The sequence below is a fragment of the Zea mays genome, chromosome 1 (genome assembly GCF_902167145.1).
Source record: "Zea mays cultivar B73 chromosome 1, Zm-B73-REFERENCE-NAM-5.0, whole genome shotgun sequence".
Lineage (NCBI taxonomy): Eukaryota > Viridiplantae > Streptophyta > Magnoliopsida > Poales > Poaceae > Zea > Zea mays.
Window position 1 is genome coordinate 9,513,664 of NC_050096.1, and position 17,348 is coordinate 9,531,011.

The following is a 17,348-nucleotide window of genomic DNA, read 5'->3' on the forward strand; positions in this document are numbered from 1 at the left end:
AGACTTGAAAGGATGAAGTATATCCAAAGATTTAGCCTTGAATGGGAGTGCATGGAAAACAACTATCCATGCTCGAACCATGACTTGTGGGTTTTGTTGGATTTTAACTCTAGCCTACCCCAACTTGCTTGGGACTAAAAGACTTTGTTGTTGTTGTTGATGTCGTCGTCGGTGTTGGTGTAGCAGGAGTTGAGGCCGCATAGGAGGTTCAGGACAAGCCGGGGATCGACGATGACGACGACGACATCGTGGAGGGCGTGGATGATGGACAATCTGTTTGCAATACTTGTTGATGGACAAATTGCCCTAGGCCATGGAGTGAAACTCATGACTTAGGAAGATCGCTCGTTGAGCTTTGTTGATAGTGGAGAGGTTGTAGATGGCCAACCAAAGTTGGCGCGCAGTCTGATTGTCGGCTGTGGCACGATCAATGACCTTGTTGGAGACGGATCCGTAGAGCCAGCTGCAGATGCAGCAGTCCGCCTGCAGCCAAAATGGATCTGTAGGCTAGGCAGCCTTGGTGCCATCGATTTGCCCCATGGCTGTGAAAAAGTTGGACTAGCGAGTGTAGTTAGGGTTCTACAGTTCTAGGACGATAGGAACATGAGATTTGACACATATAGTGGTATAGGGCTGGAGAGCATGAAGGTTGCTGCTGGTCTACAACGGACTGGTTGCCGAGGTGATGGACGACATGATGTAGTTGAGCAGTTCAGTGATCAGAGTTGGAGAGGGGTGACGACATGTGTGTGTGTTGGGGGGAGGGGCACAGAGGAGGAGGCGCCTGAGGGAGGGAGGTGGCGCCAGAGGGCGGGGTCGGCAGCTGGTGGGCTAGCTGGCTAGGGCAACAAGATGAAAACATAGACTCGTGATACCATGCAGAAAGATAGATGGGAAACACCACACGCTTAGATGCGGGGTGACCATATATATAGGACCAATATGGCTTGGAGTACAAGGCAATTACAGATGTAAAAGATATATCCAATCTCTAATGTGCACCACACCACACTTGAACAAAGGATATGGCCAAAGTGCAAGAACACTGACACAGGGCAGAAGCCCTGGCTGTACGCCATAGCTTCCCCCCTCCCCCTCTAGCGTCCACACTACCATGCTAATTATGATAACAGGACAAAAGAATCTGCACTATTCTCCTTGCCATTTTAGTTCTTCAGAGTTGGGTTCCATTGTGTTAAGCACATCAATTACTCCCTGTTTAAAATAAAAAATGGTAGAATTTATAAGAACTTGATCTACAGACATCAATTACATCAGTTACATTTTTTTTTGTCTTGACAGTGTAGTTGATGCTATTGTTTACCAGCACCTAATGGATTGCATGCTTGTGAAGTATCTTGATTCTTGAGTAGAATAAACACTTATGTAAAATAGTTTAAAATAAGGACACATCCAAAAAATTCCGATTTTCAAAGGGATGGAAGTGGACTAAATAACTTCCTCACTGAATTGTTTGACACATGAAAGTATTATCATGATAGCTAATATATATGCATTTTAATTTGATTTCTCGCTTGTATTTGCAGATTTTTCTGAGCACCAGATGGGCCATCTTGTTAAATTTGCATGCTGAGATGTTTCGGACAAATACGTATCCCACTTTCTGTGTTTGAACATCACAATTGTTTGCTTTTTATAAGCATTCTATATGAGCTCTTTCAGATGATTCTGTTGCTAGTTATAGGAAAAATATGCACTTCCAAAATTGATAAGTTTTGATACATTTACAACAAAAATCCTGTTTCTTGTAAGTTCTCTTGCTGTTCATAATATGAATCTGCACACCAGTATCGTAGATTGTGTGCTTTTACCTGAGTTTTCTAAGTAGCTGATTGTTAGTTCATGTAAGGTTTCAGATGGCTATAAAATCGGCTTGCTGCTATGCACCTGTTATGCTAAAACAGATTAATTTTCACAGCTGTGGTTGCTTCATTTTATTTGTCAATCTCTTGTTGATGTCCTTATCTTAAAACAACAGCGTTGAGGATATTCTACAGGTTCTTATAGTATTTTGTGTGGAGTCATTGGAATTGGACTTTGCTCTTCTTTTTCCTGAGCGCCATACCCTACTTCGTGTCCTCCCAGTTTTGGTTGTCCTAGCAACCTCATCAGAGAAGGAGAGTGAGTCACTTTATAAAAGGGTGAAGATAAATCGTCTTCTCAATGTTTTTAAGGTCTGGTCATCTCCTTGTAAATATCCACTTAAGTTTACTTATAATTAGAATTTTTGGAGGAGTTGATGTTTACCTGATTATGCTACTTCATATTTTTAAACTTCTTGTTGCTCTTACCTATTTATTTTACAGAATGATCCAGTGATCCCGGCATTTCCAGATCTGCATCTTTCTCCTGCTGCAATTTTGAAGGAATTGTCATCATATTTTCAAAATTTTTCCAGTCAAACTCGTCTCCTTGCTCTTCAAGCGCCTCATGAAATTCAGGGTCGTGAGCTACAAGAATATCCTTTCTGCTGAGTTTTCTAAATAATTTTCACAAATGGGTTCAAACAAACGTTGGTTTCTTACCTGGACAGAATCCCTATTATGTACCAAAAACAGATCCCCATGATTTACTCCACATAAAGGCAAATGCAATTTCGTTAGAGCAGACAGCGCGGCCAGAATGAACTAAATTTGCATATGGTAGGTGAGAGTCATAGAGAATTAGGGAACTCATACCCGTTAATGGAGGGGTGACTTTCAACCTGGGCGTCTGATACCATGTAGAGAATTAGGGAACATCTCACACCCCATTAAGGGAGGGGTGACTTTCATATAGTCAAGATACAATTTGGAGTACAACTAAAGTACATACACATCTCTAGGCTATACAGATTAATAGTAGGTCATAGTATGCTTGAAATTCCTTAACTAAACCACTTATCAGAGGCATTACTTGATTTTGAATCACATGGGAACTATCAGAGCTGATCATGACGACTTCTCTATACGTTTTGCCTCTGCTATGGATCAGGTAAAACTTACAATTTTTTTTCATTGCATCAGTATATTAATATTTTTTCCAAAATAACTGCAAAAATGATATTGCATGTCATGAACCATCACTATCGGTCCTTATGGATGATAATCGCTGACTGAACATTGTTTCCACCATTGCTCCCAACTGAAGTCTCTACCTTTGGTTTGATGAAACATATATTTGCAATATACCATATTCCTTGAGTCATCAAAAGGAAAAGAACTCAAAAAAGTATTTCATTTGACACTGAGATAGTAACACTTCTTTGTCTTTGGTGTGCTCTTTCATCCATTGATATTGATTTGTTCTTTCAGATGATAAGGTTGAAGTCATCAGATGGTGTGTATAATGACTGGTCCCGCGATATCAAAGGGAACATGTATGATATTGTTGTTGAAGGCTTCCAGCTTCTTAGTCGTTGGACTGGCAGGATTTGGGAACAATGTGCATGGAAATTCTCTCGCCCTATTTCAGATTCTCAACAAAACTCCATGACATGTTTTGACTATGAAAAGGTCTTATCTGCTTCACTTAAAGCAGTTCTCACTTTTCTACAACTTCTGATTCCTTCTTGACTATTGGAGGCTTTTATTAGTTACATCATTCCATTTCCTTTTGTTGCTGCTTGTTTAAGTGGAGATCTTTTGTAAAGAAAATAACGGTGTACTACTGTACTATAGCAGTATAACCATTCGGTTTCCTTGTAGTCAATGCTGCTGTGAATTAGATTATGGCACCCTACTGTTCATTTTGGACCGACCAGGCGGTGCTAATTGGTAATTAGATTCTTAGTGTTTAGTTTCCTAATCTATCAGGTTTGTTTCGCTGTAAATATATTACATGTATTTTATGTAAATCTTTTAAGTTAGGTCTATGAATGGGTAACATTCCACTGGTATTGAGAAAGAATTCCTTCTCTTTTATTTGTTATCTTTCAATCTCTTAGTTCTTTTATCTGAATATGTGCCTCTTGAGTCTTGAGGCCTCGGCAAATTTCAATATTTTATGAACCTTGGGGGTTATGTACATAGGGGTGGTAATGGATCGCGATCCAAATGCTTCTTCACAAAATGGTAGGACCGTAAATAAATTTTAGTTCAAAAATGAATAGAAATAGAGCTGATCCTAATCCAATCCGATCCTTAAATCTTATAGTGTAAAATTTAGAGCCCATTGTCACCCCTATATGTATATGAATGATTTTATCTTCAGTAAATGCCGCCTCATAACATTTTAGATGTTCTGTCACTCTGCTGCTTATAGTTCTCTTTATTACAATGTAAGCTTTGTTATTTAAGCATGCATCATGGTGGAAATTGGAAAAGTTATGTTAGTAATCCGTTAGCATTGTGAAATTCTCTTTTGTTTTCCTTGATTTGTTTTTGGTCTTGTGATAAATCATTCCTTTATAACTTCAAAACTCATAATGACTATACATTTTCACCTTTTTTTGTGTTCATGACTCGATGTTTATTGCTTATTTGCATTGCAGGTAGTACGCTATAACTATACTGCTGAAGAACGAAGGGCTCTGCTTGAATTAATTGGTTACATAAAGAGTATTGGATTGATGATGCAGCATTGTGATACTTTAGTGTCTGAAGCTTTGTGGGAAACGATACACATGGAGGTCCAAGATTTTGTACAGGATAAACTTGATACTATGCTTCGTACAACATTTAGAAAGAAGAAGGACCTTTCCCGGTAAATAATTCTGTCTCTTGCAACCATCCTGTTATTTACTTCACAGTGGACATTGTATATGTGCTATCCAAAGTTCCAATGGGTTCAGACATTTCTGATTCTCTGTTTTATTGATTTTGTGAATGGTAATCGTTGAACTGGTTCTTGTGTGACAATGTACTCCTATTTTGGGAATGGATTTGGAAAACTAAAAAGTTTTGCTCATTTTCCTTTGCATTCTTTCAGGATTCTCTCTGATATGCGGACCCTCTCAGCAGATTGGATGGCCAGCACTAGTAAAGCAGACCCAGAGCAGCACTCGCTACACCAAGAAACTGAGGAAATGAGACAAAACACATTTTACCCAAGACCAGTTGCACCAACAGCTGCACAGGTTTCATTCATGTTTTTGAATTTTGAGTATGCAATGATCTATCAATTTAAGTTCTTAGCCCCTGCATTGCCTGACAGTTTGCGTTCGAACATTTCCCTCTGGTGCTCATACAATCATCTTCAAGACTGTAGAAGGCTAGGTGACAATGTTTTAGCTTTTAGGACAAACTGCATTGTTACTTTGTTGATATCAGTAGTATAAAATGGGAAAAGTACACAAGGAAATCATCTAGACTTGACTCATCTTTTCTGATTATTGACTTCAGTTTTGGAAAACTATCTTCACTGTTGAATTCAATAATGAACATCATTATTGCACTCTCTTGAAAAGTAAATAAAAGGGTTTGTCTACAACTTTTATTCTTTGGAACATTTGTATTTTTGGCAGGGCGTTTTTGTGTGTGTATGTGTCAGAAAGTATCTCATTTTAACAATTAACTGGTCTTAACAAACTGTTAAGTTGTCACTTTATTTATTTATTTATGCTGGAACATTTGTTGTATTCTACTTAGAATGTCTTTTGTTTACTGCACTGCTGACGTAACTATTATTGTTGTACTTTTACCAATATTTTTACAGATTCATTGTTTGCAATTTCTTATATGTGAACTTGTATCTGGTGGTAATCTGAGAAAAGTTGGAGGACTATTTGGGAATAGTGGCTCTGGCATACCTGTGGAAGATCTTAAACAACTAGAGACATTTTTCTACAAGCTTAGTTTTTTCTTGCATATTTTGGATTATACAGGTGCGTACTTGATCTGAGTCAGTCTTAAAGGTAGCAATTCGCATGCACTTAAGAGTTCTGTGGTAACATTTCATATGTTTCATATTTAAATTCAGGGGATATATTCAACTATCCTTCATTTCACTACTCTGAATTTCAGAAATTCATATTTACTGTTTGTTTATCCTGTTGCTTTGGAGACTACAATTAACTGCTACCCTTTTTTGGTATATATGCAGCGACTATTGGTACTCTAACTGATCTTGGATTTCTTTGGTTCAGAGAATTTTACCTTGAATCTTCTCGTGTCATTCAGGTGAGCATTTTTGTTTTCCTCTATTGAGTATAATGAAATTGTAGATGGGAGGAACTAGTAGTGAGAATTCGGATGTAGAATTTTTTAAGCAGCTTGTTGTAAATACTAACAGAGTAATAGTGCAGGCTAATACTAATTTATGCCTTGGTGACAGTTTCCAATTGAATGCTCGCTCCCGTGGATGCTGGTGGGCCATGTCATTGAATCAGAAGATGCTGGTCTTCTCGAAAGCATTTTGATTCCATTTGACCTGTACAATGACTCTGCTCAACATGCACTAACTTCTCTCAAGCAGAGATTTCTTTATGATGAAATTGAAGCTGAGGTAGGCAGGTTACCCTTGTCACCCTTGACTATTCATTCATGCACTTCCATATTTTGGTAGGTGCCAAACATGTTCTCCCTCTTGACTGTGTTCTTCGTTGTTGTAGCTTTCTTGCTGAATATATTCAATCAAATTAAATGATATTAACCTACTCTGTACTCTCTCCATCCCAAATTACAACTCATTCCAACTTTATTGGAGAGTCAAACCTTCTCAAGTTTGACCAAAATTTATCTAATAAACTAATAACATTTGTCGTCGTGGGCAGACACCTAGGTACATAAAGTACCAAAAAGAAAATAATTATTGGAGAGAGTGGGGGTGCAAGCGGTATGTTGAATCTGGACACAACCGGGAACCAACACGCGGACAGTTTAGAGATTCGGGCCACAATGTGCGTAGTACCCTGTGTTCTCTTGTTACTCATCAATTGATGAACACAAAGGTAAATAAGATTACAAGCTTACGAATTAACTGAGCACCATGACCTCATAGCCATGGTTATCACGACGTCACGGTGAGGCGAGTCGCCGGTCCGGCGCCTTGACGCCTAGGCGACCACATTGACTTCCATTTGTCAAGCAGCAAGTATACAACATATAAGTGTTATGATCAGCAGCCCAACAACACTAATAATAAAATCAGCTAGTTTGTGCTGAACTGTATCCAAGAGAAACACACTCAACAGATTGAGCAGTTAATTTAGTTCGTTCATGAGAGGCTAACAAGACGTAGCATGTACATCCAAAAACTCTAAGATGGTCATAACTGAAAGAATAGTATGGCTGGGAATAGTAGATTGATTAATTGGAGGAGCCCAAGGCTCAATACATATAGGCAAGGATATCCCTAATAAAGGAAAGATCTAATCTATCAATAGGAAAGGTCTAATCTAGGGGATCCTTGCCAAACACAGCCAACTAACCAAATACAGAGGGGGAGGGGGGGGGGGGGAGGCAGCCGCCGCACCCTGTAGGGTTGCAGCCGAGCCACCTGGGCCCATTTCCCTATACACCACGCTAACACGCCCCCGCAGTCTGATCGCCGGTGGTTAGCCACGGACATTCAGGCTGGACCGAAACTCAGAGAACACTGTAGAAGGCAGCCCCTTTGTGAAGACGTCGGCGAACTGGGATGTCGTAGGAACGTGAAGAACCCGCACGACACCCATGGCTACCTTCTCACGAACGAAGTGAAGATCGATCTCGATATGCTTCGTCCGTTGATGCTGAACCGGGTTGGATGACATGTACACGTGCTGACGTTGTCGTAGTAGACAAGGGTAGCACAGCGGAGCGGAATGTGGAGCTCATGAAGCTGTCGGAGCCAAGAAGCCTCAGCAACGCCATTGGCGACGGCGTGGTACTCGGCCTCCGTGCTGGAACGGGACACGGTGTTCTGACGCTTGGAGGACCAGGAGACCAGGTTGTCACCAAGAAACACAACATAGCCCGAGGTGGACTTGCGTGTATCGGGACAGCCAGCCCAGTCAGCATCAGAATAAACCACCAAGTCATCTTGGGTAGACGGTCGAAGATGAAGACCCATGTGTAGAGTACCCCTAATGTAGCGAAGGATGCGCTTGAGAGCAGCCAGGTGGGGCTCTCGAGGGTCATGCATGTGAAGGCAAACCTGCTGTACGACGTAGGCAATGTCGGGCCGTGTGAAGGTCAGATACTGCAAGGCGCCGGCGAGACTCCTGTAGTCAGACGGGTCAGGAACTGGAGCGCCCGAGGTGGCAGAGACCTTGGGACTGGTATCCACGGGAGTTGTGCAAGGTTTGCACTCGGCCATGCCAGCACGATCCAAGATGTCAACCATGTACTGGCGCTGAGAGAGTACCATACCGTCGGCACTACGCTGAACCTGCATCCCGAGGAAGTGATGGAGTTCGCCCAAATCCTTCATGGCAAACTCCTGCTGGAGAGCTAAGATGACCTGTCGTAGGAGATGTGTCGAGGAGGCGGTGAGGACGATGTCATCAACGTAAAGGAGCAGGTAGGCTGTGTCAGTCCCATGGCGGTAGACAAACAACGAAGTGTCTGACTTGGCTTCCACAAAACCAAGAGAGACCAGATGGGTGGCGAAGCGGCTGTACCAAGCACGAGGAGCCTGCTTGAGACCGTATAGCGACTTGTTCAGACAACAGACAAAGTCGGGCCTGGCGGAGTCCTCGAATCCGGAGGGCTGAGCAGCAAAAACGGTCTCCGTCAAGGTGCCATGAAGGCATTCTTGACATCGAGCTGGTGAACTGGCCACTGGCGAGAGAGAGCCAGAGAGAGCACTGTGCGAACCGTGGCGGGCTTGACGACCGGACTGAAGGTTTCGGCAAAGTCGATGACCGAACGCTGTGTGAAACCGCGAAGGACCCAACGCGCCTTGTAGCGTTCCAGAGAACCGTCTGCGTGGAACTTGTGTTTGAAAATCCATTGCCCGTGACAATGTTGGCATGTCGCGGGCGAGGAACCAACTCCCAAGTCTGGTTCTGGAGAAGGGCAACATGTTCTTCCTCCATAGCAGCCCGCTAATTGGGATCGGCAAGGGCGCCACGGAAAGTCTTCGGAATCGGGGACATTGGCGCAGCGTGGTATAAGGACGGTATGCGAAAACCGTCCTTGGCCCGAGTTGTCATGCTGTGCTGATTCACTGTCGGGGGAACAACAACGGCACCCCGGGGCACCGAGGCCGGCGCCGTGGTGGCGACTGGTGCCGCCGGAGGGACCACAACCGGCTTTGGGCGCCTGGAGTAGACACGCTAGGCAGGAGCCGCGCATGGCGGTGTCGGGAAGCCAGGTGGAGAAGCCGGTGCCACGCGTGGCACAGTACCCGCATGTGGGAGTGCGGGAGAAGCCATCGGTGCCGCGCGTGGCGCGGAGGACGGAGTGCCGGTTGGCGAGGACGGTGAACCACCCGCACGTGGGAGTGCGGGAAATCCTGGTGGTACTGGCGGTGCGGGACGTGGCTGCACGTCGGCATGGGGGTGTGCAGCAACAATGGTGGCTCCCGGAGGACCTGCAAGAGACATAGTTGGCAGCCCTATGGGAAGAGGTGCCGGGTTAGGGAATTCATCTAGGAGGTTGAAGTCCGCAGCAGTGGGAGGAGAGGTATGCTCAGCAAAGGGAAAAGCGTTCACGTCAAAAAGAACATGACGAGAGATGATGATTCTATTGGAGGTAGGATCAAGACATCGGTATCCCTTGTGGTGAGCAGAATAACCAAGGAAGATGCAGAGGGCAGAGCGCGGGGCAAGTTTGTGGGGAGCGGTGGTCGACAGATTGGGGTAACACTTACAACCAAAGACACACAGATTATCGTACGACGGGGCACTGCCGAATAGAGCAAAGTGCGGAGTCAAAAAATTCAGTGTCTTGGTTAGCAAGATGTTGAGGAGGAGAGTTGCAGTGTGCAACGCTTCAGGCCAATACGAAGGAGGCATGCTTGCCTGAAATAGAAGAGAGCGAATAATATCGTTAGTGGTACGAATAATCCGCTCGGTGCGACCGTTCTGCGGGGACGTGTAGGGACATGACATGCGAAAGAGAATGCCATGTGTGAGGAAGAAGGTGCGCATGCTGGAGTTGTCGAACTCCCGACCGTTATCACTCTGGACGACCTTGATGCGTGCGCTGAACTAGGTAGACACATAGGCGAAAAAGTTAGACAGGGTGGAAAACGTGTCAGATTTAAGCCGTAAGGGAAACATCCATAGGTGATGTGAGCAGTCATCAAGAACAACTAAGTAATATTTGTAACCAGAGACACTAACAATAGGAGAGGTCCATAAGTCACAATGAATAAGATCAAAGTTGTTTGACGCTCGAGACACTGAAGGATTAAAAGGAAGACGAACATGTCGTCCTAGCTGACACGCATGGCACAAAGACTCCAAGCTTTTATTACAACCAGGGATAGTCGAAGTGAGTTTGGAGAGGGCCTCGCGACCAGGGTGGCCGAGGCGACGATGCCACAGGGAGGCAAATGTGGAGCTGGCAACAAGGGAGTGAGCCACGGGCAGCTTCAGCGGGTAGAGCGGCCCGGAGCTATTGCACCTGATGATCACGCTCCGCGAGAGAAGATCCTTCACAGAACAACCATACGGGTCAACCTCCATAGAACATGTTATCAATAGTGAATTGGCGAACAGAAATAAGATTCTTGACAAGCTGAGGCGAAACAAGAACATTATTTAGGGTAAGGGAGCCAAGGTGTGTTGAGCCGGTGGCGGTGACAGGCAGGAGTGAACCATTACCGACAACAATAGAGGTGGGAGAGGGATACCGAGGGACTGAGGAGTAAGAGAGGGTACCATCATGTATTCATGTGAGGTCATGTGGGAAGAGGCACCTGTATCAAGGTACCAGTCGTTGTTCGCCGGCGGAGTGAGGGTGACGGTGCTGAAAGTGGAGGCCAGAGAATTCTAGTCCCAGAGCGGAGATCCCACCATGGGCTGGTACTGCGCCGGCTGCTGCTGCTGTTGGTACGACGTCGTCTGGAAGGCATGCTGTTGGAGTGGGGGCATCTGCTGGTGGGAGTAGAGCTGCTGGGCCAGAAGCGCCTGTTGTTGGGCATGCTGCTGTTGTGGGCCGACACGCCCCTGGGGAAGCTGGGCCAGAGGAGGCGCACGAGGACCAGGCCACATTTGGATGGAGCCGGTCCATGGGTTGAAGAGCGACGACCAGCCGCCGCCAGGGCCAGCAGTCGTGCCAGGCATAGAGGAGTCGGAGAAGGGAGCGCCGCTGCCAGGCGCAGCAGTGCCACCTTGAGGAGGTGCGGTGGTTCGACGTCCTCTTCTTCTGCTTGGGGGTGGCCGGACGAGAAGTACCGCTGCTGGTCGGCGCAGACTGGCGAGGCGAGTGAGAGCCAGTGGCGACGAGGGAGTCGGAGGAGCAGAGGGGGTCTGCACCATGTTGATGTCCTCAAGAAGGAGTTCATTGCGGACAGCGGCGAAGGAAGGGAAGGGGCGACCACGGTGGAGGTGGACCCCGATGTCCCTATACCGCTCGTTGAGCCCGCGAATCACGTTGAGGACTAGAGTGCGGTCAGTCACGTGTTCGCCGAGGTCAGCGAGGTCGGCGGCCATTTTCTTGAAGTGTTTGCAATAGTCATTGACGGAAAGGTCACCTTGGGCAAACGTGCGAAACTTGGCGTCGAGATGGAGAGCACGGGTCTCCTGATTGCCGATGAAGTGGTCCTCGATGGTGATCCAGGCTTCGTAGGCGGTGGCGCGGTGGTCGATCACAGCGTCAGCAAGGTCGGCAGTGATCGTGCTGTACAACCAAGATTTGACGACGACGTTCATCCGAGCCCAATCAGGAAGTGCCGAGGTGGCGGAGCTGCGGACGTGGTCCTGCAACGAATACTCCGTGACGACGAGGAGGAACTGTTCGCGCCATCGTGGGTAGTTGCCGGAGGTGTCGAGGACGAGGGGCACCAGACTGCGGGCGTTCTGCACGGAGACAGCCTGGGCATGGAGGTTGAGAACGGCGGCAGCCTCGTGGAGGATCATGGCGCGGGAGATGTCAGTGTCTTCCTCGTGGTCGTCGCCGGCCGGGTCGGCGGGATCAGCCGCAGCAGCGGCGTTGGCCCGGGCTTTGGCCGCCTTGGCCAGTGCGGCGCGGACGCGCTCGACGACTGCGTCGCGTGCCGTGGATGCAGCAGCGGCCTCCTGCTCGGCCGCCTCGGCTTCAGCGAGGGCGGCGCGACGAGTCTCGGCGAGCTGCTGCTTCAAGGCGTCAGAGTCGCGGCGAGCCTGCTCAGCAGGGTCGTCGACGGAGGGGGCAGGGGTCCCGACCATACTGCGGCGCGGTTTCAGCGCGTAGGGGCAGCAGAAGGGTGAGAGGGGTTGGGAAGATCCCGGTCTCGTGATACCATGAAAGAATAGTATGGCTGGGAATAGTAGATTGATTAATTGGAGGAGCCCCAGGCTCAGTACATATAGGCAAGGATATCCCTAATAAAGGAAAGATCTAATCTATCAATAGGAAAGGTCTAATCTAGGGGATCCTTGCCAAACACAGCCAACTAACCAAATATAGAGGGGGGGGGGGGGAGGCAGCCGCCGCACCCTGTAGGGTTGCAGCCGAGCCACCTGGGCCCATTTCCCTATACACCACGCTAACAATAACGAGCAATTCTAGCGTTCTACAACAACGACCAGTCCCAATCACAACCCCTGTGCGACGATCCTGTACAAAACAAGATGAGTCATCAAATCCGACAAAGCAGTTGTGATCTGTAATTTGTCCAACTGAGAGAAGATTCATGGACAACTCAGGGACAAAAAATATTAGGAACAATAAAATGTGGAGTGCAAAGAGAACCCTTATGGGTTATATGGCATAAAGTACCATCAACGGTCTGAACAGAGGCATCTTTTGTGACATGTGTAGAAGAGATTAACTGCGACTGATCATATGTCACATGCAAGGAGGCCTCTGAGTCAAGAGCCCAAGACGATGAAGAGGTTGTAGCAGGTGAAGTAGAAGCAATAGCAACTAAACCTCTAGGTGCAGAACCAGTGCCACGACCACGAGCTGCACGTCGTGCACGAAACCAAGGATTTGGAGGGATATCTTGTGTGGCCTTTTAGCAACTGCCTCCACACAGGTTCTACTCAATGGAGTTCCGGGGAACATCATCCACCACATGAGAGGACTGCGGCAAGGGGATCCCCTCTCCCCTATGTTTTTTATTTTAGTAATGGACATCCTTGGATGTATTGTGGCTAAAGCTGATGAGGAGGGGCAGCTTCAGCCTCTCTCCCCCAAACCACTACACCACAGAATTTCGCTTTATGCTGATGACGCGGTTCTTTTTTTCCACCCAAGGGAGAGTGAAATCCATACTGTTCTAGGTATTATGAATCTGTTTGGAGAAGCTTCGGGATTAAAAACTAATATTCAGAAAAGCAGTGTGTATCCAATTCGATGTGGTCAGGAAGAGCTGGTCACCCTCAATGATTGGCTTCCTTGCGAACTCTCGTCTTTCCCCTGCAAATACCTTGGTCTGCCTTTGTCTCTAAAAATGTTGTCCAAAAATCAGATGCAGCCCATTATTGACAAAGTGGCTGATCAACTTTCTGGGTGGAAAGCGGATCTCATGACAAGGGCAGGCAGAAGAGTGCAGGTTCAGTATGTGATGGCCGGCATGCTTATATATCTAGTCATGGCAGTTGACATACCCACAGGCTTGCTCAAAGCTATTGACAAGATCAGAAAAGGATTTCTCTGGCGTGGAAGGAAAGAGGTCAGAGGAGGACATTGTTTAGTGGCTTGGGGAAGAGTCTGTAGACCTCTTGAAATTGGTGGACTTGGGATTTCTAGTCTTAAAGAACTAGGATGGGCCTTAAGAATGAGATGGCTGTGGCTGCGCAAAACAGATCCGGATAGGCCTTGGGCCTCATTGCCCATGCAAATATCCAACAAAATAAAGGCCTTTTTCTACACTGCCCTGCTCACTGACATTGGGAATGGGTCTTCAACCTTATTTTGGCAAGATTGTTGGGTCCATGGAAAGAATATTGAAGACATTGCTCCTCGACTGCTTGCAGCGATGCCAAAAAGGATTAGGAACAACAGAACTGTGCTTGAGGCCTTGACAGACAGAAAATGGTTAGCTGATATTAAAGGGGCCTTGACAGTAGGTGTCTTTGCCGACCTACTTGATCTCTGGGATGAACTTCAAAATGTCCAGCTTCATCCAGACAGGGAGGATAAGCATATTTTCAGGTTCGCTAATGATGGAATTTATTTAGCGAAAGCAGCGTATAATGGCCTCTTCATCAGGTCGACCATGGCTAAGTATTGGGATCTAATTTGGAAAACCTGGTCCCCTCCCAAATGTAAATTCTTTTTATGGCTTGCTGATCTTGGAAGATGCTGGACAGCAGATCGTCTGCAGAAGAGAGGACTTAGCCATCCTGACAAATATGTCCTGTGTGACCAAGAGCAAGAAACCATAGATCACATTTTGGTGGGGTATGTTTTTGCTAAGAGTTTTTGGTTTAAGCTGTTGGGACGGGTCAACTTATCTGCCTTTGCTCCTGTGGTGGGAGAAACTAAAGCGATGGAATGGTGGAGCAGAAGCAGTGAGCAGTTGCAGGGAATTGCTAAAAAAGGGCTCAATTCCTTGATTACCCTTGGGCTTTGGACTCTCTGGAACCATAGAAATGGATGTGTTTTTGATAGAGTTACACCTAGCCTGGAGGGTGCTATTAGAAGAGCTGAAGAAGAAATTATTATTTGGAATTTTGCGGGGGCCAAGCATCTTGCCCTTATTACAGCTCCCATTCCAGGTGTCATATAGGGCTCTAGCAGAGAGTCCAGTAGGCCTTGTTTATTTTCATTCTTCTTTTTCTTCTTTATTTCTTTTTTTTCTGTTGTGTTTGTATTTGGTCTAATCTTAGACCCTTCTTCTTAATTCAATGATACGCAACTCTCTTGCGTGTTCGAAAAAAAATCAACCAACTTCTCTGGAAATTTAACAAAGCAATTTTCATACCGATGAGTGCCCTTCTTGGAATGCTCACAAGGTACCGAGGAAGAATTCCTTGCTACATAGGACTTCTGAGCAGCAGCCAACACACTGTGAGAGTCAGAACCAGTAGCAGAAGACATGGATTTGAGGCGAGTCCCTTCAACAAGTAGATCAGACAATTCCTGTCATTGTGAGAGTATCAAAACTGTGGAGCAGTTGTGCATGAAGAGAATCATATTCAACCCAAACCCCCATAACAAATATGTATGTAAAGAACTTTTCAAGAAACTGATGAGCCGGACATGGATTAGTTGCACAGGCTAGCACCATAGATAGCAAAGAACTCATGAAACGATCAAAAGCAGAATAGTACTCGTCAATAGTCATATCATTCTGCCAATAACATGTGTTTGCTGCATAAGAGTGTGTACGAGAGCACCGCTGTCTTGAACAAAACGACTCTTCAAATGAGACCAAATAGCTTTAGCAGTGGTGAACTTGGATAAACTCATAATCATGGATGGTTTAGTGCTATTAACCATGGCAGCTATCATCTTGCCACCATTGATCTTCAAAGTTTTAACGTCGGCAGCATTGCTATGATCCTCACGTAAAACAGGAGGATCTTCAGTTAAGTGAAAAAGCAAAACGTGGCCACGTAGAGCAGTATGAACACAAAAGCCCACTCTGGATAGTTCTGACCGTCTAGAATAATGTTGACCACGATGGCATTGACTGACATGATGACATGCCAAAATATAAACCACACAACAGAGTGAAGAGAGGACTCGATCCTATGTCCGAAACCCAAATCACTGTTCCAAAGAAGCAGCAACACTGCAACACCATGGTGCAGTGAACAAGTGACGATGGCAGGGCGAAGGCAGATCCCAGACGCAGATCCCAACCAGGTAGGCTGAAGGTGCGGATGAGTCCTGACGGCGCTGGCCGATCTCAGGACAGGCGTAGGCTGGGCGAATATTATAGTGCAGATCCTGACAAGGGCTTGGCTGGGTAGATCCAGCGGTTGACTGGGTGGATCCCGACCAGGGACGGCTGGGCGGATCCAGCGACTGCGCAGAAGACCCGTGGATCCGGCAGCTAGGCGGATCCCGACCACAGACGGTTGGCGGACCTGACGACTGTGCATTTGTCCGACGACGGCACAGAGAAGACCCATAGATCCGGTGGCTGAGCGGATCGGTGGCCGACAGATCGAGGCGGTCGCGGATGGCCGTAGATGACCGACAGCTGCGCGCGCAGATAGGACTTGTGCGAGCACTGGACGGGCGCACGACGATGTGGAGGCAACCAACGACAATGACGACTAGGAAAAAATGCGATTAGGCCCTAACCCTAACCTGCTTTGGTACCATGTTACTAACCTTGGATTAGAGAGAGAGAGATTAGTCCTTAGGACTTGGTAGAATATATATAGACACAACTAATATGGGCCATATGGGCCTTAACAGGATAAACATCAGTTGTTAGTCTGAGATTGAGTTTAGATGGATAAGTATTGGTTTGTTAGATAGGGTTGGTCGTCTGAGATGGTGTTTAACTGGATAAAAATTGGTTTGTTAGATCTTAGATAAGGTTAGTTAGCTAGAAGGTTGCTATCTAAGCTATATAAATGTTCCCCTTCAATTAATGAGAAAGGCAAGCAGGCAAGTAAAAAAACTCGGTCGGTAGGGGAAAGACCGCCCCCACGGTATTATATTAATAAGAAGCTCAATCGGAGCCCCGATTAAGAAAGGTCACGAAAGCTGGTCCACTGTGCAACATGAGGGTCCGCCCCCTATAGGCCAGATCTTTACTCGTGCTTTGAGCCCTCCCAGCCCCTACACGAGGATCTGCCCCCATAGATCAATCCATTTCGTGTGCACACGACCAGGGGAACCAGTCAGTGAGCTTTTTTTAACCTCAGCCAGAAATTCGCTCCCACTGGGATTCAAACTCAGGACCTAAGGAGTGCTACTCAGACCACCTAACCAACTCGGCTAGAGGCCCTTTCACTAGCAGGCAAGTATTCTTGCTCGTGCTTTTCCTCTGCGCCTACTGTTCTCCACAGGTACTGTTCACCACACCTCTCCCAACCAGCAGCCCTAACCCTATGACGACAGCACCCAAGCGCCAGGGTCATGGTCCTCGACCTCCCACCACCACTCATACTACCTCCGTAACCCTAGTTCCAACAATAAGCATGCAAAATATATGATATATCAAATACTAGCAAATAAAGTATATAGGTCCAACAAGTAACAAGCAACTATATGTCCAACAGATACATGATAAACTGGATAACTGATAAATATGGCGTACTACTCTAAGCTTGTAAGTCTAAGTCCATTGCATTTATGGTGCCCACATCTTCATCACTTGCAATCGCAACAACTTCATCATCTGTAGTAAGAGCTTGGCCATAGTTA

At 46.3% G+C, this 17,348-nt stretch overlaps 1 protein-coding gene across 1 annotated transcript in view; it reads left to right on the plus strand.

Moving 5' to 3' along the window:
- LOC100502300 (uncharacterized) overlaps window positions 1–17,348 on the plus strand; it is an 82,463-nt gene that overhangs the window by 30,216 nt on the left and 34,899 nt on the right. Inside the window, exons 9-18 of the mRNA NM_001363261.1 lie at window positions 1,548–1,612; window positions 2,000–2,195; window positions 2,328–2,479; window positions 2,901–2,994; window positions 3,315–3,515; window positions 4,493–4,704; window positions 4,930–5,077; window positions 5,656–5,824; window positions 6,043–6,119; window positions 6,274–6,444. Of these exons, the coding sequence (NP_001350190.1) occupies window positions 1,548–1,612; window positions 2,000–2,195; window positions 2,328–2,479; window positions 2,901–2,994; window positions 3,315–3,515; window positions 4,493–4,704; window positions 4,930–5,077; window positions 5,656–5,824; window positions 6,043–6,119; window positions 6,274–6,444 (1,485 nt within the window). The remainder of the gene's footprint in view (window positions 1–1,547; window positions 1,613–1,999; window positions 2,196–2,327; window positions 2,480–2,900; window positions 2,995–3,314; window positions 3,516–4,492; window positions 4,705–4,929; window positions 5,078–5,655; window positions 5,825–6,042; window positions 6,120–6,273; window positions 6,445–17,348) is intronic.